This window comes from Halichoeres trimaculatus, unplaced genomic scaffold (assembly GCF_033239565.1).
Source record: "Halichoeres trimaculatus isolate MK-OKI-2021-1 unplaced genomic scaffold, fHalTri1.1 fHalTri1_scaffold_5, whole genome shotgun sequence".
NCBI lineage: Eukaryota > Metazoa > Chordata > Actinopteri > Labriformes > Labridae > Halichoeres > Halichoeres trimaculatus.
This window is the reverse complement of record NW_027437183.1, coordinates 27753206-27779567: the sequence shown is the minus strand read 5'-3', so window position 1 is coordinate 27779567 and position 26362 is coordinate 27753206. Positions and strand designations below refer to the sequence as shown.

At 41.9% G+C, this 26362-nt stretch overlaps 1 protein-coding gene across 18 annotated transcripts in view; it reads left to right on the top strand.

The window, feature by feature from the left end:
• The window catches only part of trpm3 (transient receptor potential cation channel, subfamily M, member 3), a 157128-nt gene that overhangs the window by 85655 nt on the left and 45111 nt on the right, over window positions 1-26362 (top strand). For all 18 annotated transcript variants that reach the window (XM_074670996.1, XM_074670993.1, XM_074670985.1 and 15 more), the window contains exons 5-8: window positions 347-471; window positions 2198-2369; window positions 17943-18117; window positions 18535-18658. In XM_074670996.1, the coding sequence (XP_074527097.1) occupies window positions 347-471; window positions 2198-2369; window positions 17943-18117; window positions 18535-18658 (596 nt within the window). The remainder of the gene's footprint in view (window positions 1-346; window positions 472-2197; window positions 2370-17942; window positions 18118-18534; window positions 18659-26362) is intronic.

The following is a 26362-nucleotide window of genomic DNA, read 5'->3' as shown; positions in this document are numbered from 1 at the left end:
AGGTGGAGAAAGAATGAATGTCACCAGGAGAGATGGGATGAGATGGCTCTCAGGACTGCTGCTCCCCTGAGGACGACAAATACCGGGAGCCACAACCTTTCTGTGTTTAAGTGTGTGTGTGTGTGTGTGTGTGTAGTTGTAAGCACACTCACACTGGCTGCCATGCTGCAGCCTTGTGTGCCTAGTAGTTTCTGTTTATCATTCACTGCAGAGTCTTTATCATTATCTACATTTAGGCTGTGTATCGATCACGACAGAACTCATTTTGTTATCTGTTTATCTCTCTGTCCTGCAAACACTGTGTGCTTGTACATCCACTAACTGAAGCACAATCTCACACTCGCAGGGGTGATCCGCCATGTGGGGGATGCACTGAAAGACCACGCTTCCAAATCCAGAGGGAAGATCTGCACCATTGGCATCGCTCCATGGGGCATCGTAGAAAATCAAGAGGATCTCGTTGGCAAAGATGTGAGTCTTTGAGAACACTCTCAGAGCTCAAGATTAAAGGCTAACAATGTGGGTGCCTTCTTACAGGCTTAAGCCCTAGCTTGTGTGTGTATGTGAAAACTGTCACTCAGTCCACAGTTTCCAAAGCCTGTAAATTGCAGCTGACAATTTATTAACCGGGATGCTGAGTAAGCCAATCCAATCTGTAACAAACGCTCCTTCAGAGTGAGCTGGGCAGCTGGGAGAGGGGCACATGCTGATTCATTTAAATCTCTGGAATCAGCGTTTTGTTATAGTTTAAGTCTCATCACAACGTACTGCACAGTACACCACTGAGCAACTCAAGCAGAGCCAATTGATGGTGGAGGTTGAAATGAGATTATTAAGTGCTGGAGCTCTTTTTCATGCTTCATTGGTCTCAACTGTAACACTAATGACCAGATGAGTTCACCCCAGATTGTTGGCCCCTGCACCGGTGGACCAAATCAAAACTGAGAAAATGTTTTAGAGTCGTTTTAATTGAACTTAACAGCGGTGCAATAAAAAAATGTGGCTTAAAGCGAAGGCTCATAAGAAATTATCAGGGTTCACTGAGTTACTCTTAAACAGAAGTCACTCAGAAAAGCTGTTGAAAAAAAACACGAGTACATACCGAGATATTTCACAGTTTACAGCTATTGTCTCTTCAACCCTTTATTCTTGCTCTTGATTTAGTAGCTTATACCTGGTGCCATTAAAAGCACAAGGACATTTTTCAACTGTGTTTGTAGACTAAGTAGAGCTCCATTTGAGAAATAAACTGAACCTTATGTGTAATTAGAGGCTGCTCATTTGAGAAAAACTTTGAAGATGAAGATTTTACTTTATGAATCTTCTTGGGGGAAATTCTGTTTTTTACACTCTGAACATGCTATATACACACATACATGCACAAACGCAAACAGCACAGAGACACGCACTGATTAGAGGTCAGAGTGATGGTGCTGCACCTTCAGCGCGCACCATCACTGCAAAAAAATGAATCTTATCAAGCGTTTTTGTCTTATTTGAAGTAAAAATTGTCTTATTATACTCAATATAAGCCACATTCAACTGATCAGTCCAAAAAACGTCTTGTCTTCAGTCATTTGAAGACAATAATGAGGTCTAAATTGCTTGTAACAAGTTAAAAAAAACTGCCAATGGAACAAGATAAATTTCCTGGAAAATTTGCTTGATACTAGAATATTGTCTCAATACAAGTAACTTTTCTCTTGTTCCATTGGCAGATTTTATTAACTTGTTTCAAGCAATTTGGACCTTGTTTTTGTCTTTAAATAACTTGAAACAAGACATTTTTCTGGGCTACTTGGGTAAATGTGGCTCATATTACGTCTAAAAAGACATTTTCTACTGAAAATAAGACAAAAACACTTGATAAGATTTCATTTTTTTGCAGTGTGAGCAGTTGAGGATTTTGGTGCCTTGCTCAAGGGCACCCAACAGTGCTCAGGTGTATGTACGCAAACACCTCCCAAGCTATCAGCTTAATTCCGATCTTAGTCCCCACCTGGGCTTGAACCAGCGACCCTCTGATCTCTAAACTAAGTCCCTATGGGCTGAGCCACTGCCACCCCCAACGTTTTTAATGTTCAAACAACTAGCTGTAAAGTTTTCCAAATTTCATTCGTTTTCTTCACCACAGCAGCCGTCCATCATGGGCTTCTCAGATATGTGCGACTGTTAAATGTCACCTTCTCTCATGTAGGTGGTGCGTCCATACCAAACCATGTCCAACCCTATGAGCAAGCTGACGGTACTGAACAGCCTCCACTCCCACTTCATCTTGGCAGACAATGGCACCACGGGGAAATACGGCGCCGAGGTGAAACTGCGACGGCAGCTAGAGAAACACATCTCCCTGCAGAAAATCAACACACGTGAGTGGAAGCTCCTAAATCTGCCTGTCACAGATCCTGCTGTCACCAGTCTGACCTACTTACCTTTTATAAGAGGAGGTGTTTCTGAATGACACAGAGAGCGAGTGATTCTAACATAATGAAACTGTGATCCCTGTTTTATCAAAGACACCATTGTAGGTTAATTGAGTTCACACTCTGTTTCATAGCCACAGCCAGACTTAGATGATCATAACGTGCTTCATACTGAACACATGTTGTGTCTCAGTGTATTTTTAGCAGGCTTTGATGGTACTCACAAGCCTTTGAAAGTGTCCCTGCCTTCAGGAGGGGTTTATGTTTTTTTCTTAAAGCTTCCCAACAGCTCAGATGAGCTCCTCTGAACCTGCCTGATCATCTTTGTCACAAATACTGCCAAAACAAGCAAACAAACAGATATGATGAAAAGGAAACAACCACTATAGGTGTGCATACATCACAGATACATCAAACACATACTGTGGCAATCATTGATTTCTCATCTTTACCTAATAACTGAATGGGCAGACCATCCCTGAGATTTTTGGGCACTTTGTTAAAACCACACATTGCTATTTCCTGTTCTGCTCTCCATGTTATAATTTTGAAATTTGTAGCATTAAAGGTGCCTTATGCTCAGAGAGTGCCATCAGGAGTGTGTCTGAATCCCCATCTGTGTGTCTGAGGGGTGAGGTGTGTATGTCTAGGGCGTATATTATTTTGTCTGCATGTGCATATAATCTTGTGTGTGTGTGGTTCACCAGCTGCTTAGACCTTGTCACATTGCATTCCTCCGTTTTCAATTTCCACATTACTCTCTCACGAGAAACAAAATGGATTTGCATGAATACGAAATGCATTCTCCTGCTATTTTCTCTTTTTTTCCTCCAAGTCTTATTCTCACACACACATATGAGACTCAGACACACGCACACACACAAACCTCCCTGGTAGCCTTAAAAAGATTCCTCAATTTCCACTCACAGTGTCGCTCAGGATTCGTCAGGGTAGGGAGCAAATAAAACTTAGAGAAATGTTGTTTAGAGCAGTGGTTTATTTGTTATTACCTTCTTCTGTTGTCAGCATGAAGTCATTTTGTAATAATTTCTTTCAGGTGGAGGGTGACATGAATGCACAAATTGTAACATCAGTGCTTATTTTGAAAACAGGAGGCTGTCTGTAAAAGCTGGTACCAAATAGATACACAGTTACAGTGTTAAGGGGATTATGAAAACTCGAATGTTACTTTTGTCAGCCTCATTGTCCTTCAGTGTTGGACCTGTCACAGATGGAAGCCGATGGGTACTTGATGTGGGTGTGTTGAACGTCATGCAGAATGAAACGGCTTTTGAAAGCACATGCTCCTCTTTTTAACTCGACATCGGGAATTCCTGTAACACCTCTTTGGGATGACAGTATTCACTAAAGCAGTGTTCCCCAAACTTTTTTCCAGGTGACCCACATTTTTGGGGAAACAAGCCACAACCCAATCCAAAATACTGTATGTCATCTGTAAATCAATTGACAGATAAAAAAGGATTCTTTAATCATGTTTCTGCATCATCTTACATCTTTTGTACCAGTTAACAGGCCTAACATATTTCAAAAATGCACTACAGCTGTGTTAGGCTTTCACTCTGAAATACTAGCATTTTTACTGTGACGGGTTAGCCTGCTTGCTTTTCAGAATTGTATTCCAGTCATGTGATATTCAGGACAGATTCATCCAGAATTAAGGTAACAGTATGTGTCCATGTCTCTTTATTAGCCTGACGTCACTGCACAGCTGTAACAAGCTGTAACAAGCTGTATCAGCCCCGTTTCTGCAGCTGGTGCCCGTCCAAGATCCAGCAGTGACTTTGGACTTTCAAACTCAAAGAGTTTTTGAATCTGACTTCAAATCTGCCTTTTGGAAACTAACGATCAAAGTAATCAGTGGGTCAGCTCTTTCATATGTGTGATGGTGACACAGTGACAGTGTTTTCCTCTGAGTGCTGTAAAACAGTAGGAAACATACGGTGGTTTGGCTTTGGTTGTTTGAGTAGCGCCAGCTCATAGCTTCAGACTTTTGAAAAAGAGTTAGGACGCGGTCACACAGGCAAACCGTGCTGTGCTTAAGCACACTTCAGCCCTAAAGCATGTTTGGAATGGCAAGTGTGACTGCAACCATGCCGTGCTTGAGCACGGTTCACTCTGCTTTGGCACGCTTCGAAGAGGTGGGCTTCGGCACTGTTTACTTCATGAGCGAGCACAAGCACCCGGACGGCGTGTGTGATCCATGATGTATGATCACTGTGAGCGCATATCTCAACAATCATTTCAAACAAACAACAGGGCTGTGTCGGGCAAAAACAACTTAACATATGTCCAAAAGCCTCTAAAGTTGCAGCAATCGTGCTTAATCACAGCACGGTTTGGATGACCAGTGTGACCGCCCCCTAAGACATGTTTCCAGTTACAGCAAACACTGTGGCGATGACCCTTCACAATAAAAACATAACCAGCTATGACAGTGTGAGGAGCCAATCATCGGTCAACAAATGGGTCTGGGGAGACTTCTTCTGGTTAAGGAAAGCATAAATTTAGTGTCAACATTTTGAAAACTAATTTGGTGACCCATAAAAAATCTCTGGCAACCCACCTTTGGGTCAGGACCGAGACTTTGGGAATGATTGCACTGAAGGACTTTCTGTTTGTCATCCAGTCATGTGACCTATGGACTTCCCTTTGTCATCCTATGCCTGGAATCATACAAAAGGGGCTGGGAAGGCAAAGGGACGCCCAGTCGTCATACAAGCTTCTGATTGCTCCCATGACAGTGATATACTCTACCTGTGTAGTGTCTGGAGTCGTGTTGAGATGTGTGATCAGTTTGTCATTTGAAGTCTTACATCAACAAACAAAAAGTGCCCTTAGCCCTTATAACGCTGTGATGCAAATATCTATAGTGTATGAGATAATTTAAAATTCTACCTCATATCCTTTTTCATGCAGTATGATAGAGGTGCAGTTGATACTAAGTTAAGTTTTTTTTGGTGTATATGCAACCCCAGGGTGCCATGACTGTATGTGCCAGTGTCTATATAGTGTGCTGTACCTTGCTGAGTGTGTGTTTTATTTACTTCCTCATTCCCTGCTGTAGGGTGGGCAGACAAGGACCATTTCTTGATTTGATTACCTGTCCATGGTCAATGGAGGAGTACATCAATTTTCCTTGCTGCAGGGCTCCTGTGGGACTTTACCCTAGTGTAGCTTTGGGTCCTGTTCAGGAAAAGAGAATAAAGGGAGAAAATAGACAGTTTAGTTTGAATGGCCTAACACGCGGTTTGCAGACCACACATAACCACAAGCTCATTTTTTTTGTCTCAACACAAAGTCACACACCCTGCACACAAACATGAGATGAAAGAAGTGTGGTGGAGAGATATGCGTAATCTTCCCCTGTGGTGTTTTTGTGATGTCTGGGCAAACCAGTGGCTAATCCTACAGCCTCATTTTTTTCATGCAGCTGCTATCAGCATGCTTTAGAAATTAAAAGGGACTCTCACTATTACAACAATTTTTAAAGGCACTGTGAGGAACTGCCATGTTGGGCTGATTACAGTGCCCCCCTCTGGATGAAGTTGGTAGTGTTTTTTTCTGGGATGAAGACTGCATTTTTCATAAGCTCCATGGCTAGCCATTGTAAGATGAAGTTCTTGTGGTGAAAGTAAATGTATGTACTAAAGATCTTTTTTTTTTTCTTCAATATTATAAACTATGTTTTCCTTCCACTAATTAGCTAACCAAAGGCCATCAAATGTATAACTTTATCTGTCACATACCAATTGTTTTGACAGTGTACCAGTTCCAGCAAACTAACTACTCATTGCCAAACTTTACCATCGAAGCTCTAGATCAGGGGTGGCCAACCAGTCAGAGACCAAGAGCCACAAAAATTACTGTGGTACTACAAAGAGCCACATCACACGTGTGGTCTTAAAAACGCAGACGAATTTCTGTTTTTACTGCAGAAGAGACAAAGTTACATTTATCTATCTATCTATCTATCTATCTAGATAGATAGATAGATAGATAGATAGATAGATAGATAGATAGATAGATAGATAGATAGATAGATAGATAGATAGATAGATAGATAGATAGATAGATAGCTATGAGCACATGAGGGTTTGAGCAATCAAAAGGAGAAGAGAAACTGAAACTGAAGTATTAATCTCATCACCCAAGTATTGATCAGTACTTATCCCAACATTGGCATCAATGTATCTATATTTTAGATTAATCGGCACACCACTGCTCATGACAATATGTACATATATGTTTTTATGAATGCATTAAAGAGCTGCAAACTGAAAGGCAAAGAGCCACATGTGGCTCGCGAGCCACAGGTTGGCCACCCCTGCTCAAGATGTAGACACTTCTGGTAAAGGCTCAGGACCCACGCATGAACACAGGCACTAAAATTCAGTTTCAAAAATAACTTATCTTTCCACTTGTAATCTCATTTTACTATGTAGGTCATGAAGAGGCATCAGTAATTCATGACCTATTTCAAAGTCAGTTACAAAGTCCTCACAGTAGGTAGATTTAAACGACCACTTTTTGCTATTCTTACGTTAATCTCTCTACATGATGAGGTGCAATCTTTTCTGATCTGGTGGTTAAACGCTTGAGTCGCTGACTGCACCTTTCCTACTAACATCATCGCAATACTACAAGACAAAGTATTGTTACTGTCGAGGGCAACGCAGAGAAATGAAATCAAAGTCGCATTTTCTTGATCAGAGCTTTTCAACAACACTAGTTCTGATTCTGTTTTGCCAGCACATTAGTGTTTTTTTCTCATTCCAAAAATCCAGTTGCAAGTTATGGGAGCACAATGCGCATCCGCCAGGACTAATCATTTGAGTTCACAAGCCTCTTTGCACCACCCTCGGTGACGACAGATGTGGATCCTCTTTTTTTCTCTGTTCTCTGTTGAATATTTGATGTTGTGGACGGTTTTACAACTTGTGGTTTTGTACTTTCTGCAGGGGACAGTGGATAAGAATATCCAAGGGGTAAAAATAATAGATGTGTTAAAACAGGGAAGTGCAGTTACTGGCAGGCTGTAAATATGATAGCTGGAGCCAGTGTATTTGCACATTAAAGTGAATTCTCAGCATGGCTCTCTTGTTCAGCTGGTCATGTCTGATAAAAACCAGAACCAGAGAGGGAGACGCAAATAAAAATGGACTACTGTGGCTGAATTCAGCTTCTGCTGCCCAGGAACGGAGTAGCAAAGCCTATGATCTGAGATCATGACCACATCATCTTAACACATTCTCATATAACTCTTTAAGGTCAAATACAGAGGGATATATATATTTTCCCATTTTATTCCTGCTTGGTATCTCTTAAAGTTAGCAGCCACCGTCAAATGGAGAAAATCAATACAATGATTGGCAGCATTCAACACAGCTCACTCAACCATTGCACAGCTCCTTTGACATGTCCCCAGCAGCAGCAGCAGCAGCCACAATGCGTTTTAATCACACACCTGCCTCGAAGAGACGACAAGTGAAAGAGGAAGAGGGGAGGGTAAGAGAAAGAAGAAGGGGAAAAGGGATTGGGGGCTAACAGAAAAAAAAAGAGTTACATAAAAGCACGAAGGAAGTGTGATGCAGCTGAGGAGGATGCCAGCATTGAGACAAGATATTACCTTGAGGTGTCTTCAATATAAAAACGTGTTATGAAGAAGTGAAAGACAGCAAGAGAAAGGGCTTAACAGAAGTCATCCTTCAATGTTTCTTATTTTTCTTTTTAAAGTTAGGCAGAAAACCTTCAATCTTAAATCACTTGTTTGCTTTTTACACGTGTGAGTCTTCAACAAAAAGTATATGCCAGGTTTAAAGAGGCATAGAAGTAATTAATTTGTGCAAGTTCGGGTGGCGTCTGTGAAAATGAAAAAGGCACCTTGAGTGTCCCCTCTTATCCATTTCACTTGAATTACTTGGAATATTAAAATGCACACATACACTAAGTGTGTGTGTGTGAGTGTGTGTGTGTGCAGAAGTATTGTTGGCATGTGTGCCTTTTATCTGTCTCCCGTGTAACCTTCACTGACCCTCGTACAGCAGTGATTTCATTAATCACAGCATAGGTAAAGGATGAAGTAGCTGGGGTAATTGAATCCAGAGCCATAAGGCCTTGCGTTGCAGATTAGCTGTGACACCGTGACCTCCAAGAAGAGATTACAGTAGATCATGGAAACATAGAAACTCAAGAGGGCTGTAATACTTTCCTCTCTCTTCTCTCAAGTACTGTAAGCGCCTGGCAAACTTTCATGCAGTTAATAACGTTGTGTCTTCCCGTGGTATCCAACTGTGTGACCAACTGGATTACTTTTGGGGGTTTGTTTTTTGACACATATCACACAGCTGTGGAGTCACAGTGAGGATCTGGCTCAGAAATGTCACCCTCTGCTGAATGTGAAAGTATCAAGACCTCACAAACAAAAGGGAAACGTTTTGAACCAAAGCTTGTAAATCATGCAACTCAGTGGTTGACATTCAGAATCCATTTCAATGTTAAGTCTTTATTCAGGCTTGGAAACAATCAATAGTATGACTCACATGAATTAACATTTTTATAGTCCTATACGGTGGGTGGTTCTGGTCCCCGTGGTGGTGCAGCATTGATGACTAATGCAGCTGGACCATTGAGGTGAATAAGTGTGTAGAATATTTACGAGCATGTAAAGAAAGGTGTGCAGAGACTATCTTTATTCCTGATTCACTGGGAGCAAGGTGTGTTCTTGCATCAAAAAGACAAAAAGCTTGGATGCAAGACTTGTCAAAAGTGGAGTTTTAGGCAATATAGTGTATGGGAAGTTATGTGTATGATCAGTAGTGGAAACATAGTAAATATCTTTGGAAAGATTGGATGCCTGAAAAAATGAACTGTTAAAGAAGCCTCCACAGTTTTTAATTCCTTCTTGTCATAAACATTTGCAGCTTTTTTATTGTCGTTTCCTTTCATAACTCTTTGAGGCTCTTTGGGTTAGGGTTATTGACTACACAATAAAGCTGCCATACTGTATTCCAGCCTTCCCATGAGGATAGTGTTTGGCTACAGTGGAGGACATAAACTGCAGAAACGGCTACCTAGAGGGGACAAAATATCATTCACACACCAGCACTCATGGCGTGATGACATGCTGGCCGTTGCTGCTGTGAATTAGTCAAAAGTAGTTTAGAGGAGAGAAGTATATCACGTCACACTGACTCAGTCTGAATCCAGAGTGCTCAGGCAAAAAGACATAAGCCTCCCTTCGTCTTTAAAGAAAGAGATATAGAAATATGCAGTGAGACAACACTGTTTAATTTGGTGTGATATTCACACAATAACAAATGTGCCTCTTCAAACAAAAGAACACATAGATCACTATCTATCAAGATATCACTGTTTTTTAAATCACTTAAAGTCAGGACTTTAGTATGCTAACGTTTTAAAGGAGGTGTTTTCACCCCCAATGGTCTCATGAAACAGGCGTGTAGGAGGTATGACTGTGGCCCTGAGAAGAGAAAAACCTGCAGAATGCGCTCACTCAGTGTCGCCATTAATCAAAAATTCACACAACGTCAAGCTCTGAGAGCATACTTGACAAAAGTCCAGAGGGACTGAATTGTTGTGTGATTTTTTTAATAAATGGAGGTTCTGAGCAAAACATTGTTCAGGATTCTCATCTCGCCTTTTTTCAAGGCTTTATGCACAAAAAGAAAACGATTGATTATATTACGACTTTGAAAAGATGCAAGTTACGGCTCAAAAACTCCTGAAACAAACTTCTAAATTAAATCAGTTCATTTAAAAAGTTGAGCTCATAGGACTTGGTTTTGCAAAATCCCTGTGAAAATCAGATATATCTTACATGGTAAAAACAAAATCAACAGGTCGTCAGTTGGGGTCCTTTCCAGGAGCTGAATGGTTCCTGTTGCCCATTGTTGTATGAGTTTTCACTGAGGGCTGAAGTCCTGGGCCCGTATGCATCAACAGTCATGAAACAAACAGGACCATTAGTCCTAACGTTCTGTCAAGGAATGGCCCGTTTGGCTGCAGCGTTAGCTGCATGTAAAACTGCAAATAATCAGCCAGTTAACCAATCACAGCATGAGAGAGACATAGTGCAGCTTACGTCATAATTAAGGAGAACCTCCTAGGAAACCCCATCAAACAAACTCAAACTGCGCATGTCTACCACTCATGAACAGCAATAAACCTGGCGAGCACTGTGACTGAGAGATGATCAAGAAAAAGTTTTTCAGCCTGAAAAATGGACATTTTTTTTACAAGAATACACAAACAGCTGTTATCTGTGAGTCAATCATGTAAATAAAGAGAAAGAGAAAGTTTGGCGATCTTAAACCGAGTAAATGTGTTTGGTGTCAATAATTAAATCAGTGATATGAAAGCTGTTTTGTGAAACAAGCGCCACAGCAATGCCCCAGTACCTCTATGAATAACTTTTAAAGCAGTTTATGAACTCGAACATTTCACCATACACAACTTGGAAGGAACCAGACGCATTAAATCAAAAAGCGAATCAAACTTGTAAAACTGGGAGCCTCCCCGGTTTGTCTCCCTTATCTCATCTGTTTACAGAAAGACTGTCTTTTTCTAAATCTAAATTTGCTGTTTGGCTACATATTGCCACCTTTCCAAAGGATTGTCCACTGTCTTTGCATATTTTTCTCAAACTGTATCGTATTGCCCGATGTCTGCCTTTGAACAGCCAAACAGGCGCTTTTATCCTGCCGTTAGTGACTGTAATGGTGAGGTCTACCTCCATTACAGCTAACACTTTTTTGGGCCGTTAACCTGGCTTGTGAAAACCTAATCAACTTTTTTTTCGCCATTAGTACAAAAGGTCTGTTTTCACTGCTAATGTCTTGTCATGCATACGGGCCCTGGAGATTATGAAAATCAGGCCAGTGATGTTTCTGAAATTGCTTCAACCAGCATCAAGGCAGTGGATCTCTGTGGATCTCTGTGGATCTCTGTGGATCTCTGTGGATCTCTGTGGATCTCTGTGGATCTCTGTGGATCTCTGTGGATCTCTGTATTAAAATGGCAGAGTCTGACCAGTGATTGACTGGTGTGAAGACAAGTGTGTTGAGGAGTAAACCCAAGCTAGGAACAGATGTATGTAATGTTGATGTGTATGGCAGGTAAAAACACAACACTGTAGATGCTCTACAAATCAGATAAGTTCTGCTTGCAGACCCTGACTCCTATAGTTCCTGGACTTCTGAAAAGTACTTCTCCTTTAGCAGGGCTGTTTGATAAACTACCCCAGAACTACATGTTGACTCTTGCTCCTGTGGTCGAAAGACAAATAGTTCCTCAAAAGTCCTTAGTTTGAGGGGTAAGTTCCTGCGATTGAAAAACACTTTACACTATGTTACACTGTGTTCAGCACTTTCTGCATTGTTGACCACAGGATCAGGTCTGACTTAAAATTAGTCTTGAACTCTTCAGGGAAAGGTATTAGTTGTATCCAGATCTGCAGGCACTCTTTTTTTAATGCTAAACAGAGCTTTGGTGCTTCTTTGCTTGGCTGTACACACTGATCTGTATGTTTGAGGAGTGCAGCTGACCTTCACTCAGAGCTCTTGGTACCTTGTTGTTTGTGCTTTACTGATAGAGGCAGGTTTGCCAACTCCTCAGCATCAGAAGTAGCTTTAGGCTCGCCCAAAAGTAGATTTGTCGCTAGTCGCTTTTCTCTAATTTTCTCGCTGGGGGGGTCCAGAAAGTCGCAAAAATAGAGACAAAATCGTTAAGTTGGGAACACTGGATAGAGGATCTTAAATCTCAAGGTTTCCCATCAATGATATTTATAGCCTCTGGATTTTGTAAAGTCTTTTTTTTAGACTGAGTTAAAGCATCATAAACCCTGAAACACCCAGAAATAATTTTACAGTATTGTGCAATAAAAAGGTGTGTGTGTGTGTGTGTGTGTGTGTGTGTGTGTGTGTGTGTGTGTGTGTGTGTGTGTGTGTGTGTGTGTGTGTGTGTGTGTGTGTGTGTGTGTGTGTGTGTGTTACAGTGTTAGAGTGTGGTTGTAAATGTGGTTAGAGTGTGTCAGTAAAGAGCAGGTGGTGTAATGAGGCAGAACAGCAAATATTAGACCAAGTTTCTGACATGATTTGTGATGGTCATCGTCACATGGTGGGAATCTTTGAATACTTAGAGGACAAACCGTGAAACTCAGAGGTACTAGCTGGTTCCAGGAGTCAGACTTTCAGGCTCTCTTCCTTTCCTTTTATAGTGTGAATCTGATGCCAAAAACTCTAGGACACTAGATTTCTGGGTCACTGTGTCAACATTATTGTCCTTTCTCTGGAAGGTTGTCATCCCTTGAATAATAATGCTGTAACAAAATTCCTCTTTCACTGAGGCCCCATTTACACAACAATGTTTCATCTGAAAGCCCTAAAACGCAATGAAATAAATCTGCGTTTACACAGAAACGTCGAGGGACTGAAAACGCTGTTGTAAGCATGCCAGGCCTGCAGATGGTGCTATCATTGTCTTGTCCAAAAGCCGCTTTTCTTCTATTCCACTGAAGTAGAGTTGAGCCGGTCATCTGGTGTATTGGGGAATACTAAGTGAAAAAGTGGAGCAACAGATGCACATTTTGTATGAAGACAGTCAGCAGATTCAGCAGATCGAGCAGCACAAGTACAACACGGTAGTTAGCGATGATCGTAACAACAGTATTGTTGTCCTGTTGTAAGCGTGAAGCGCGAAGTGGAGCGTGACGCCATAGTTTCCGCTGAAAACGCTGTTTACTGTCGGCAGACTTTCAGAAAAATCTTTTTCTTTTGCGTTTCACCCTAAAACTGTTGTCGTGTAAACGGCCCCTAAGCTTAATCAACAGAACAAACTTTTCTTCAATTCAAGATTAGTGGTAGCAGACATGTTAACCTCTTAATGACCTCTCTGCTGGTTTTCTCTGGCTTACTCTGCCTTTGTTTAACCACTGTTTCTAATTAACGCTGAAGAGATATCACAGAAAATCAGACCTAATCTGGTTTTCTCGTATCAGGAAATCTAAAGTTTTAAGGGAAGCGTTGCCTTTTTAGTGTCACGTACCCTTTGACCTTTTGTTCCTTTGCCTGTCAAGTCACGTCAAGTTAAACTGTATTCACATGTCTGATGTAACCTGACTGCTTGTATTTAGCTAAGGGTTTGTGTTTTGAGATATTTTTATCTTTTTTTGTTTCTGAGTGGAGTTGAATTTTGCTCAACGACCCACATTCAGGAGCTCACATCCTTCAGTCTCACTGACTCTTATTTGACACTTACACAGATAAACTCATAAACTCACAGATGCTTGCACTGCCTAGCACTAGCAGAAACACACACACACACTTTCTCACACACATACACACCCTCAGAGGATGAGTCATTGCTGGATCCTTAATTAGGACTATTTAAGCACGTTATGTATGTCTCGCTCACACACTTCTCCTTCCCTCCTAAATTCCTTCTGCGTCTTGTTTCCTCCTCTGTGCCCCGACTGGATAAATATAGAAAATTGTGACCATGTAGCCTCATCATCCATCCCTCTTCTCTTCCGCTGCTTTTCACACCTTTTCTGGGTAGTTTCCCTCTGACAGATGAGGTGTGGGCACCGGGTTAAAACTATGTATGAGTTCCAGAGAAACGAGGAAGAGGAGGAAAGTGTAGGGGTTTGAGGAATGTGTTATCTGATGCGTTGGAGTGTGTGAATTCAGGAAGTGTAAAAGCATAGGGGGCAGAAAGGTGGAATGTGTTGAGAAACAAAGAAAGGAGTTTGAAGGGTTTATTGTATTTTTTCTCAGCTATAGATAACTCAATAAAAAGAAGTTAAATCGTCTGCTAAGCCTTTGCTAAGGTGCCTGCTGGATGTAGGTGTCTTAACGCGTACATGCAGTTAGGTTCATGTGTAGAGGTGAAACATATGTGATGACGTATAAATCTGCTCTCAGCCACTCATATCTCTTCTGTCATTTCTCCGTTTAACTGTGTGAATCACAGCGATGTGAGACAACAACGGCTTAGCATAATGCTTTCACAGGAAATCATGCAGCTGTGCCTATAACCACTCACTGACGCGTCATAGCCTCAGCGTGATTCAGCGCAGCTTGCAGCCAACTTCATTTCAAGAATGAAACATGAACTGCTTCATAAATCTGCAAAGAAAGTTGAAAATGAGGTCATGACTCACAGGATTACTGGGCTCTTTTATAAAATGCCTCCTGAAAATCTCAGAATATTGTTTTATAACTGACCCGTCTGAAGTGTGTAAGAGCTGGTCGTCACTTCTTGTGATGTTAAGGGGCTAAACACCCTCAATGATACAGTGGCACATTCGTCTCATCTCAAATTTGACTAACCTAAACTGGGGTTGCAGATTTGTCCATTCACCTGTCCTGCGGCAGACGTTCAATCAACTGAAGCAGGTGATCACAAAAGGTGCGGCATGTTTCAGCTGTACTAATAAAACACGTTGATCATTGTTGTAGGTAAATTTGTGAGCCATTATCATGCACACATAAGTCCGCTACTAAACACAGGCTTCCCTAAAGGCTGGTACACGTTACAGGATTCTCCAAAACTTCACACATTTAGAAAGCACACACTTGATGATAACACAAGACAGATCGCACATATTTCTCTCTCCTGATCTTACAGTGTGTGGTCTGCACTCAGAGGACACCACACACTAACAGATTCTTCAGCAGAGCTTCAGCTTCTTCACACTCCATATTCAAAATCTCATGTTGTAAAACATGACTTTGGTGTAAACAAACATGACGAATGTACGAGAAAAGCAAAAATATTTGTTTTCAGACTCTAGAATTTAAAAAAAACACACAAAGAAAAGGGATTATGGAAAAGGTTGTGGAGACGGTGAGGATATGGGCTGTATAAATCACGATGTGAGTTAGAGGTGAGTAAAGTCGTTTTAAGTTTTACAGATAGATTTCTTACTTCTTCTTGGGTCAGTCAGCTTTACCGTAACAATACAGGCTAAAGCAACAGGCTAACCGCAGCTAAAGTTAGCATCCTGAAGCTAACACAGAGACAGGGGGACACTGAGGAAAAGCTCTTACATCTGCTCCACAGCACACAGCATTTAAAATACTCACATTTCCAGGGTCTGAGGTTTGTTGGTGAATGGTTGGTAATGTGCCTGGATTCAGGACCAGTCTATTTGCTAGCCCTCTGTTGTACTGTCCAAAGTTGGAAAAGCAGTCGGCCGTGAAGTGACTAGCACACACATGCACAGTTTTACTGAGTGTAGCTGGCACATTTCCTTGATAAATGAACTGTAGCCACTTAGTGTTGACTTCTTTCAACTTTTCTCTCTTCAACTTTTGCAGGGCAGGTGCGCCTGAGCTTGCGCCTGGTCTACGAAATTAGAGCCCCAAGACTTCAACTGAAATAGCACCAAGTAGAAATATAGCATATTTTTAGTATTTATTTAGTCTAGTTATAAAAGAAGTGACAACAGATTGACATTATGGCAGAAACAGATGTCAACTTGTTTAATTTATCAGCTGTTGTTTCCACTTCATCTTACTGAACCTCACTTTCTTTAACCAAAAAACCTGAATGAAAACAAAAGTTGTGTGAGAAGCAACAGAAATCATGGGTACTACTCCTAAGATTCGTATAGCACTTGGCAGAGGACTAGGGTCGGTAAAAGGGGCTCTTTGCTAAAAAGTGTAACAGATTATCTTTTTAGCTGTGGGCTTGCATTTACACTCGGAGTAAAAGGCATCCTTTGGGAAAGTGCCAACTCATGAAACCACACAGCACGTGCTTCAACACTAGTGTTTTATCTGATTCAGAGGAAGTTTTGACTACACCATCTGCTTTCACAGATAAAATAATTCAAAAGAGTTCCACTTTTTTTTTTTTTTGAATCAGAGGATTAAATTTAAAAAGTACAAAACTGCACGTTCAGTAAAAGCAGCAAAGTGCTAACACTGCCAGGTTTAGAGCCTCAGTTCTCATTCAGTCTGGGAGTCACAGAACTGGACTGTGCTGCAGTTTTTAAGTGTGTGTCTAAATCAGAATAGGGTCACGTCATTTCTAAGGATTCAGTTACACTTTTCATGCATTTATTTTGACAAAGATCTATCTAGAGTATCATGAAGCTCAGATATAATCTTCATCCATTTAATCAGATTAACTTCTTCCTGAAAACTTTGTCTATGTTTCAAATAGCCCAGTAGATTAGTTTAGGCAGCTGTTAATGAGATAAACCAACTTTCAACGGAGGTCAGGGGCCATACTTAAATTGGTCTTGGGAGAAAAGATCTTGTGGTTAGTGTGTGTCTGCTTTGCTGCTTTAATGTAAGTGTAAATAGCCAGAACTTTCTCCCAAACACACAGCCGTTATACAGCCGTCCTTCCTCCTACTCCTCCTCTGCTCTTTAGTGGGTTTCAGTTTAACCATTATCTGCTTTGAACAGAGTCCCTCTGCCTCCAGACCTCGCTCGCCATCAATACCAGTGTTTTGTTCCTTTACAGACACAAGCTCACACACACACACGGGCGTGCAGGTCACAGTGAAAATAGACCTCATAACAAACGTAGGAATCAGATTCCACGCAGAAGTCAAGCGGTATGCCCCTCTCTCACACTGAGCTGTGCTGATGTATGGTCGTGTGATGCTCTGTGGCACAGTGACGTTTTACCTCTTTGAAGTCGAAGAAGCCCCGAAAATATTCTCCTTATGTAACTGTCCCTGTTGCAGGGCCGCATGAGGCTGTGGTAGGCAAAGCGTGAGGGTGGCGAGTTTGCCTCTGAATGCGTGCTTGTGCTTGTGTTTGCGTGTGTGCATACAGTATGTAAGCACTCATCTGCGCTTGCTCGTCCAACTGCGTGTTTGAGAGACAGCTTATGCTGTCACCTCTGTGAATTATGCAGACCAGAATGAGGGTGTGGGGCGGGTAAGATCCGGCTGTTACACAGCTTTTGAATTAGAAGAGTCAAAACACCCGGCTGATCAAAACAACCACATGAAGCAGGAAGGGAAGGAGAGGATGAGGAGAGTGGAGTGAGAGACAGACTTAGGGGATAAGACAGGAAGTGAGAAAGGGACTCAGGAGGGTTTAAGAAACAGACTGGGTTGAGACCACCAGAGAGAGTTGAAGTCTAATGTTTTAAAAGTAGTGTTCAGTTGGTAAGAGGATGGTCACATACACACTTACACAGCCAGGGAAACACACGTCTATGCAAGAGAAACCAAAACCCAGGTGGGCTGGGTATGTGTGGTGTTGGTGGTTTTATAGAAAACCTCTTTACTTTGAGAAGGGAAGAAACTAAAGCCTTCACTGCAATGAAATAGCATGAATTTCAGCAGCATGCAACATGACACTCAGTTTCCCTCTCAATATGTCATTGATAATCTATTGATTGATTTTCCTACCTCCTTTTCTTTAATTTAACACCCCTTCCTCTTTTGTTCCATTTTCATTCCTGATTTCTCTCCCATACCCCTGTTTCTGCCGCCCCCACCTGTTTCATATACAGGTATTGGTCAAGGAGTGCCGGTGGTGGCTCTGATCGTAGAAGGGGGCCCAAATGTGATCTCCATAGTGCTGGAGTACCTCAGGGACACACCTCCAGTCCCTGTGGTGGTGTGTGACGGCAGCGGCAGGGCGTCAGACATCTTGGCCTTTGGACACAAATACTCAGAGGAGGGAGGGTAGGTGCTCATACATCCATGCTCTGTGAACCAAGGACAAACACTTCCACAAATACTTACATGAGTAAAACTGCAGTTTTATTTATGGCATGTTGCCACAGCAACCTTCAAGAGACTGAAATGTGGTTGTGCATTACATTTACAAAACCTGGCTTAAAAAGGTTGTTTTATGAGACACATGCTGAATTCAGTTTTTTACTGCATTACAAACTCTGTTACAGCTGAAGGTAAGCTCACTGCATCACCTCTCACCAAGGACTCAGCTAGCAGCGCTGAGGGCCCCAGTCAACCTTGGTTACAAGCTAACAAACAAATCTAATTTGCCAGCTTCCTCCTAACCATTTCCCTCTCCTTACCTCTGCATGACCCCCTTCGTGACACTTTCTCTTTTTTCCCTTCACCTCTCTGCCTCTGCAGCATCATCAATGAGTCTCTGAGAGACCAGCTGCTGGTGACCATCCAGAAGACTTTTACCTACAGCCGCACACAGGCTCAACATCTGTTCATCATCCTCATGGAGTGCATGAAGAAGAAGGAGCTGGTGAGTGTCGCGATCATACATGCACAGTGGAAAAACAAGCATACTCATGCATATTCATAAAACATTTAAGCGCTCAAGGACCCCATATAGACAGACATACATTGAGCTCCCATCCACACAGCCAGCATTAAACAACATTAAATCTTGATGCTGTCTCTACTGCATTAAGAATCTCTCTCAACATGGGATTTCTTTTTAAAAGACTCATCATGAAACTTGCACTGCAGCAATTATTAGCCTATCTTTTATGCATGGCATGTAATGTTAAGTATATGTAAATATATTCAGATGACGTATGAGACGAAAATGGCCTCCACCTTAAGGGGCTATGCCCTTATGGTAGTGTCGAATTCAAGGCACGTCATGACAAGCGTGGCTGTCACACACATCCCACCCTGCAGAGAGGAGTCTCAGTCCTTTAAGAGCGCTGTCTGTCACATTAAACCAACCTCTTTCTAACACTGCCAAAGGTTGTCTGTGTCGAGGTGATGCACTATCACTCGTATGTGTTTGTTGTTTTCTGACTGCATGTGTTTATGTGTTTCTCATGGTAAATTTGATCACAGGACGTGACTCTTTCTTGCTTGTCACTATTGTGTTGGGCAAGTGTGTACAAAGACAGTGCTTACAGTACACAGGCAATCACACACTCACACAAGCTCACAATAATTTACACTTTAGTAGTGTGCCACATCTGCTGTGCTGCAAACAAACAGCTCCCAGCTCTAACAGTATCATAGTTCTGCAGCATTACAAACTTATTTAACACTCGGTTGCTCTCGCCTCAACTCACTTTGAAACGTAGAGTACAATGGCTTTTGTGAGGTGGGGCATTATTTGCCAGATCACTGAGTGTGCGTACTGCTGGCTGGTGCTGGCATCTTTCTTTTAAATTCGTAATTAGCAGCACACAGACACACATAGACCTACACACAAGCCTTGTTATATCACTATTTTTAAGTGAATCTGCCAAAGTAGAATCCGATTCCTTAAATCTATGCTTGCAGCTACAAATCAGGTATGTAAAATGAGATAGACTGTCCTGTTTGCAAAAATAATGTAGGTTAATCATTTTATTTTGCATTACAGCTGTTGTGACAATTGTGAAGCTTAGGCTCTTATCCAAAAGAAAGATCAAAGCAATGACACACACACACACACACACACACACACACACACACACACACACACACACACACACACACACACACACACACCAATGCAACACTTGTAGTATTTTGCAGGCTGCCCTGCATCAGTCATGGCTATGCAGCATGTAAGTGGATTGATTGCATCCTCAGCGGGGTTCCAGTGGCTGACTGATGCTCACACTGATGGATCCTGTGCACAATACACCAGAGCAGAACAATGGGCTGTGATTCATTCAGCTGGAGCAGCTGTGGAGGCCAGATAATCTGATGCCGCCTCTGTCTGAAATCTGTCCACTGACATATTGAAATTCTGAGGCTCTGAAAATACAATTTTGCAACATTACAGAACTGAAATAGTTCACCTTCTCTGTGATATTTTGGAAGCGAACAGGAGGTTTTCTTGTAATCCATTTAGATTCCCATGGAGTAAATGCTTTTTTACAAGACTAGTTTGACTCATAAAGCTGTAGAGCAGGGAGGAGCTGGTAAAACAGATATCTTTTTATATTCAGGATGCTTCATGTCATACCTTTAAACACCATAATACTTGCAGCTTCCTACATCTCTGATAGAAAAAAATAAATAAAAAATAATGATAATAATTAATTGATTATAGTTTTGGGACAAAGAAAAAGATGCATGTCTGCTGTTTGTCCTCGCTCTGTCTCTTTCACTCCACGGCATAGTTTCACCAGTCTCATATTTATCAGTCTGATAGGCATCACAGGGGTTCCCTCCTAATCACACTACACAATCAGCCATGGATTGAAGTGTGAATGTGTGTGAGATTGAGAAAAAGACAGGTGAGCTAGACTGGGAGCTGCCATCATTCCTTCTAAAACCTGATGCGCTCAACTGAAGACCCTCCTGGTGAAATTCATTAGACCACCGATCAATAAAGAGGCCAGGGGTCTCCCAAAAATCATATTTCTGACCTGCAGTACAGAAATATTTTTTTTAAGTGTTTTATTTTGCTTTAAGGAGCTTCATCATTGCTGTTTCTCCATCTTAATAAAGTGATGAGACCTCACTACTTGTAAATGCAACAGTGGCGATTGCTCTAAGACTGCAAATGAAGCTCAGCTTCCCCTAAAATGTCCCAGAAAAAAGTGGTGATGTGTTCTGTTGTGTGTACATTTTATTGAGAAAATATGTGCTCAAATTCCACCATCTTTTGTTCAGAATCAGCTACCTATCACAGGTAACTGGCTCCACCTCCTTCTCATTCATCCCCACAGCGTCTCAGCGCTTTAACACAGTCGGACGCTGAGCGTCTTCTGACTTCAGCGGGGAAGTGTAGAGTGTGTTGTTCCACTGTGGAAACTGGACGGTCATTGGATAAACACTGGACTTTGTCCCGCCCAGTGGACACTCAGCGTCTCTGGGGGTCTATGAGGCAGTGGGCTGGCCTGGACGCTGGGCTTCTGCATGATGATTGGATGATCTGTCTGAGGCCGAATCCCTTTGTGATTGACAGTGAAATGAGCCAGTCAGTGATCTTGAAGTTTAACCCTCCACCGGAGCATCTTCTGAGTTTTACAGTCAGTTGTTCTGGACTGATCCGGAGGCTTTATCGATTCCCAAGCGAGTTTACCTTTCTTAAAAACAACGAGCGTTGTGTTTAAAGAGTCTCTCTCTTTTCACCAATAAGCAGCTACAGCTACAGCTACAGAGCTTCTCCTCCTGTCACTCACACTTACAGCCTGTTGTAGTCTCACGTAGATGCTCCAGCTGCTAGCAAGTTGGCATGGAGGGTAGAATTTACGTTTAAATAAACAAATTTATGATGTAGGCCAGAAAAAAATGAGCTTCCCTTCCTTGACTGACCAGCAGCCGCCACTGAAATTCAAACTATTCAAATGCTGAGGGACACTTTGATGAAGCAACACTTCACCCTCAGGATAAAACCAAAACAAATCTCTCTGGGTTACATCATGGTTTCTTCGTCCTCTACAGCACACGAACATAATTGCATCCTAACATGATGCGTTACATGATTTCTAAAGAGGTTTCAATTTTTCATTTTTGCCATCTCCTCCTGACGTCTTGGAACTGCCAAACACACAAACAGCCCATGTAGAAACAAAGTGTCTCAGGTCTACATGATGTAACAGAAACATCAAGGGATAATTTGAACCTACAAGATCTTTGTGTTTTATTTATGTAACACTGCACTTGCGTGTTGTAAGGGAGCAGCTACAAACATCCCTGTTGACCCAGAGAGATGCACAACTCAACCTAAAAGTGTGCTGGCAGCTGCAATATTTACAGATAGAGCTACTATTTTATTTATTTTGTGACACTTTGTGAAGATACTTAACATCATATTCAAGAGTCTCTTCAGAAGAGAGGTTCCTGTTTTACCTGCCAGCATTTACATAAACCTGTAAATCTACATGACCTATCTCCCCCAAACCCAGCAGTATCATACGCTTGTTAACATCCAGGTCAGGAGTGGGGTCAAACAACAGTTGTGTTGACTCACCGCCACAAGCAGCAAATGCAGGTTTATCCTGGGTCAGGGCAGCAGGCTGCTGGTAGTGAGAGAGATAGACAGACAAAGAGCGAAAGAGAAAGAGGGAGAAAGTGTGTTTGTGTGTCAGATTGCCAGAGCACCTGTGCTTTCACGTGTCCGTCTCATTTGCAGCGGGAAAGGAAAAGAAGAGTAAGAGAGAAAAAATTAAAGGTGTCCTGCTGGGATAATGCTGGAGTGAGGGAGGGTGGTGTGTTTGTGTCTCTTCAGAGAAAAGATGGGAAACACACCAAGAAAAAAAAGATGTGTCTTCCTCTTTGCCTTGTTCTCAGCATGTTGCTTTATTGTTGTTGACGTTTCCTGCTTCACTTTTTTTCCCTGTTTCCTCTGCTTTGTTTATAACACTCCACTGTTTCTTTTATATTCAGAGGCTGCAAACATAACCTTTTCACTGCCCTCAGACTAAGATCTGTTTGGAGAAAGATTTTAAATGTATTCCTACACGCGATATAGACTTTTACTCAACTAAATGTGTCTTTCTGCCACACATTGTAAATCTGATTTATAAACATATAAGGTGGGCAACATAAGTATTGAACGTATCAACTTTTTTCTCATCACATTTATTTCCAAAGATGTAATTCAAATGAAATTTCTACCAAACATTGGTATTAACTCAAATAATCCACACATGAAAAGAAATCACAACCTTCAGGTCCATAAATAATGATTATTTGGAATTAAGTACGATAACACAGGAAAAAAGTATTAAGCACACCATGGAAAGGCTGTATACTTTGGCAAGGAAATGCACCATACCACCTGAAATCTGTCAGCAATTATTTCTTGAACTTCCAATTAGTGCAAACCAACATCAGCTGGGCTAGAGCAAATTGATGGTCCAATAAAAAAGGTCGTTTTTTTCACCAAGAAGTTAAAGATGACACACCTCATGATGGGTAAAGGCAAAGAGCTCTCTGCAGACATTCACAACCTGATTGTTGCTCAGCATCAGAATAGAACTGGTTACAGACTTATATCAAAGCACCTGAATATTCCAGTCAGCACCGTTGGGGCCATTATTCACAAGTGGAAGAAGCACCACCTTACCATCAACAGGCCACACACAGGAGCTCCTTGAAAGATTTCTGACCAGGGAGTCAGAAAGATAGTCGGAAGAGTACTCAACGAGCCAAGGACCACCCTGAAAGTGCTCCAGAAAGACTTGGAGGCAGCAGGTACAATTGTTACAGAGAAAACAATAGGCAATACACTCCACCACCATGGCCTCTATGGACGCTCAGCCCGCAAGACTCCATTCCTCAAGAAAAGGCATGTTGAAGATCATTTAAAGTTTGATAAACTGCATCTTGACAAGCCTGTAGAATACTGGGAGAATGTTGTCTGGTCAGATGAGACCAAAATTGAAGATTGTGATAAAAGTGGTAATTTAAGTTCCTGTCGCTTTTATATCATCATGTATCACTTTCTAAGGGTGTTTTCACACCTGATAGTGCGCACCCTGGTGCGGCTTGGAATGTCACATTGATACTTTGTTGCCATTTTGCAGTTAGTGCGGTTCCTTTCACATCTGCTTTTTGTCACTCGGGACCAAACGCCGCAGTATTTTGAGAGCGTCATGTTTCCATGACAACAACGGCTAGAGCGCGTGCAGCGTACTTTCAGTTGGAGTCTGGAAGCGCCGAGAGAACTGTTTGCTTAAATCAGAGATGATGGAGAGTCAAATTGGCCTACGCCGAGTTTTTATAGTGCTTAAAATTCATTTCTATATTGTTAGTGTGTATAACCATCTGCAAACGATAGTTTTTGTAAATGAGGCGCAGCTGCAGCTTGAAAAAAGCTTACAGATGCACTGGAGACGCCAAATGGAAATATCTGCCCGATTCCGGAGAAGGCGAAGATTAATAAAGTAGAATAAAATAGAAAATACTTTTTTTTTTATCCCCGAGGGGAAATTCAGAAATAATGTTTCTTACCATGTACCGTGAGATCCTCATCAGACGCAGATACAGACGACCCACAAGGTAATTAATGCCTGTTATATGATAGGCCATATAAAACGATGTGTTTTTGACGTGGGGAGTCAGGGGAGAGCTCTGCTTTTTAGATGAGTATATAAGGGTAGTTAAGGATGTTGGAGTGCGCAGCTGTCCTGCATCATAAACTAAACTCCACGGGAGCCCTCTAATGTCAAACGCACCAGAGTGCGGCTGCTTTCACACCACAGCTGGTGCGCACCAGAGTGCGGCCAGAGCGGAACCAAGATCACCTCCTCTGGCCGCACCAGTTTGGTGCGCACCAGAGTCCAATTTTGGTTTCACACCAACCCAAACGGGACCAAATATAGGTCGACACTGTAGGTGTGAAAACACCCTTAGTCGTCTTTCTTTCTTCTACAGTCTGCTGCTCGGGTTGGACTTAAGCTGGTCATTTTCATCATGTCTACATACCTTAACACACAAAGTTGCTACCATGTGATTGGCTGATTAGAATGTATTTGCATTAACGAGCAGTTGAACAGGTGTACCTGATTAAGTGGATGAGTGTATTTATACATATTTGGACTACATAGCTGTGAAGATGGTCAGGAGGTAATTTTTTAAACTGAGAGCTGCTCCTTGCTGCTTGAAACTATTATCCCCGGTGTCAGCTTTAGTCTTTGCTCTCATTAAGAATGAGCTGGCTCATTTCCTGGTACGTGAAAAGGTGTGCTGAAAGTTGAAGGATCATTAGGTTTCAAAGAGAGGGGAGGGGAAATAACTGCAGAGCTGATCAATAGATAAAGTGCAGACTCCAGAGTTTTACAGAGAGGTAATTTATGTTTAAAAAAAATGGGGTGGGGGGCCTCAAAGAAAGAACAGACCACACAATAGTTTTACATCTGTGTGGGTGATATAGGTTATTATTCTTTTCATTTGCACATCAGTTATCAGCTCTCTTTTATTCCTTTCGCACAAAAAGTGGGACAATTTCATGTGAATGTCAAGCAAGTGCACTGAAAAGACCACAAGAGGAAAAACAGCGCCTGTCTCTTTTTTTTCCTGAAATTGAAAGAAATCCAATTCTAAGTCTAATTAATAGAGAAGTGGCTCTTTCTCCTTCGTCTTCTTCTTCTTCACTCTCTCTTTCTGTCAGGAGGGGGGTTGCAAGATGACTGTCCTGGTATCTCCCAGCTTGATATGAATAATTGAGTGTAGAATAGCCCTTATATGTTTAATTCGGATTAAATATTGAGGAGGAACCACCAAGCTGCAATTTCCCTCCTCCTCTATGACAAGAGAGACTTAGAGAGAGTAGGAGGAAGATGAGGAGAGCAAAGAGGGACTTCAATGGACCATGAGAGGGGGAAGGAGACGAGGGAGGCTGTGAGGGACAGATGGAAGGGGAGGAAATGATACAAGAAGTGAGAGGAGGAAACAAATGTTGTTTGGGTGCAGAGCAAATGAGCAAATTGGAGATACAGTAGAGGCTTTGTGTCACAGACAAGAAAATATGCCAGACGAGAGGCCGGTGTTTGGACCGTTACCAGCAGGGAAATTAACCAGTCTAAAATTTTATGAGCAGAAAAACTTGTTGTCCTCCTATGCCTCATTTGCCTGTCATGCACAGGATTGTTGTTTGGCACATTAAATGACAAAGTCACAAATACACAGCTAGATATTCCATGTTTAAACTCACAAATGAACCCAGAGATTTGTCCCATCAGAGCTCCAATCACTTTCAATGTATGGACTCAGTGAAGTCAACGAAGCCTTCCTTGGCTGTAGGGTTGGAAGCAATCGTGTGTGGCTGCCATGTGTCTTGTATGTACACATAGTAGCACAGGCTTTTTGCCTGTTAAATGAAGATGAATGTTTTCCAATCAGCTTGGCTCACTGCAGCGAGAAGAGCAGTTTTTCTGATCCTCTAAGCATGTAGCTTAGCGTCTCTGAAGACGCTGGAATCCTTCGTTAGATCCACCAAACACTGAGGAAAATCCCCCTGCTCTTCCTCTTCTGCTACTGCATCATCTGTGTGACTTCCCTGGATTTCCTATCACTGAATCTCACCCTCTCTGTC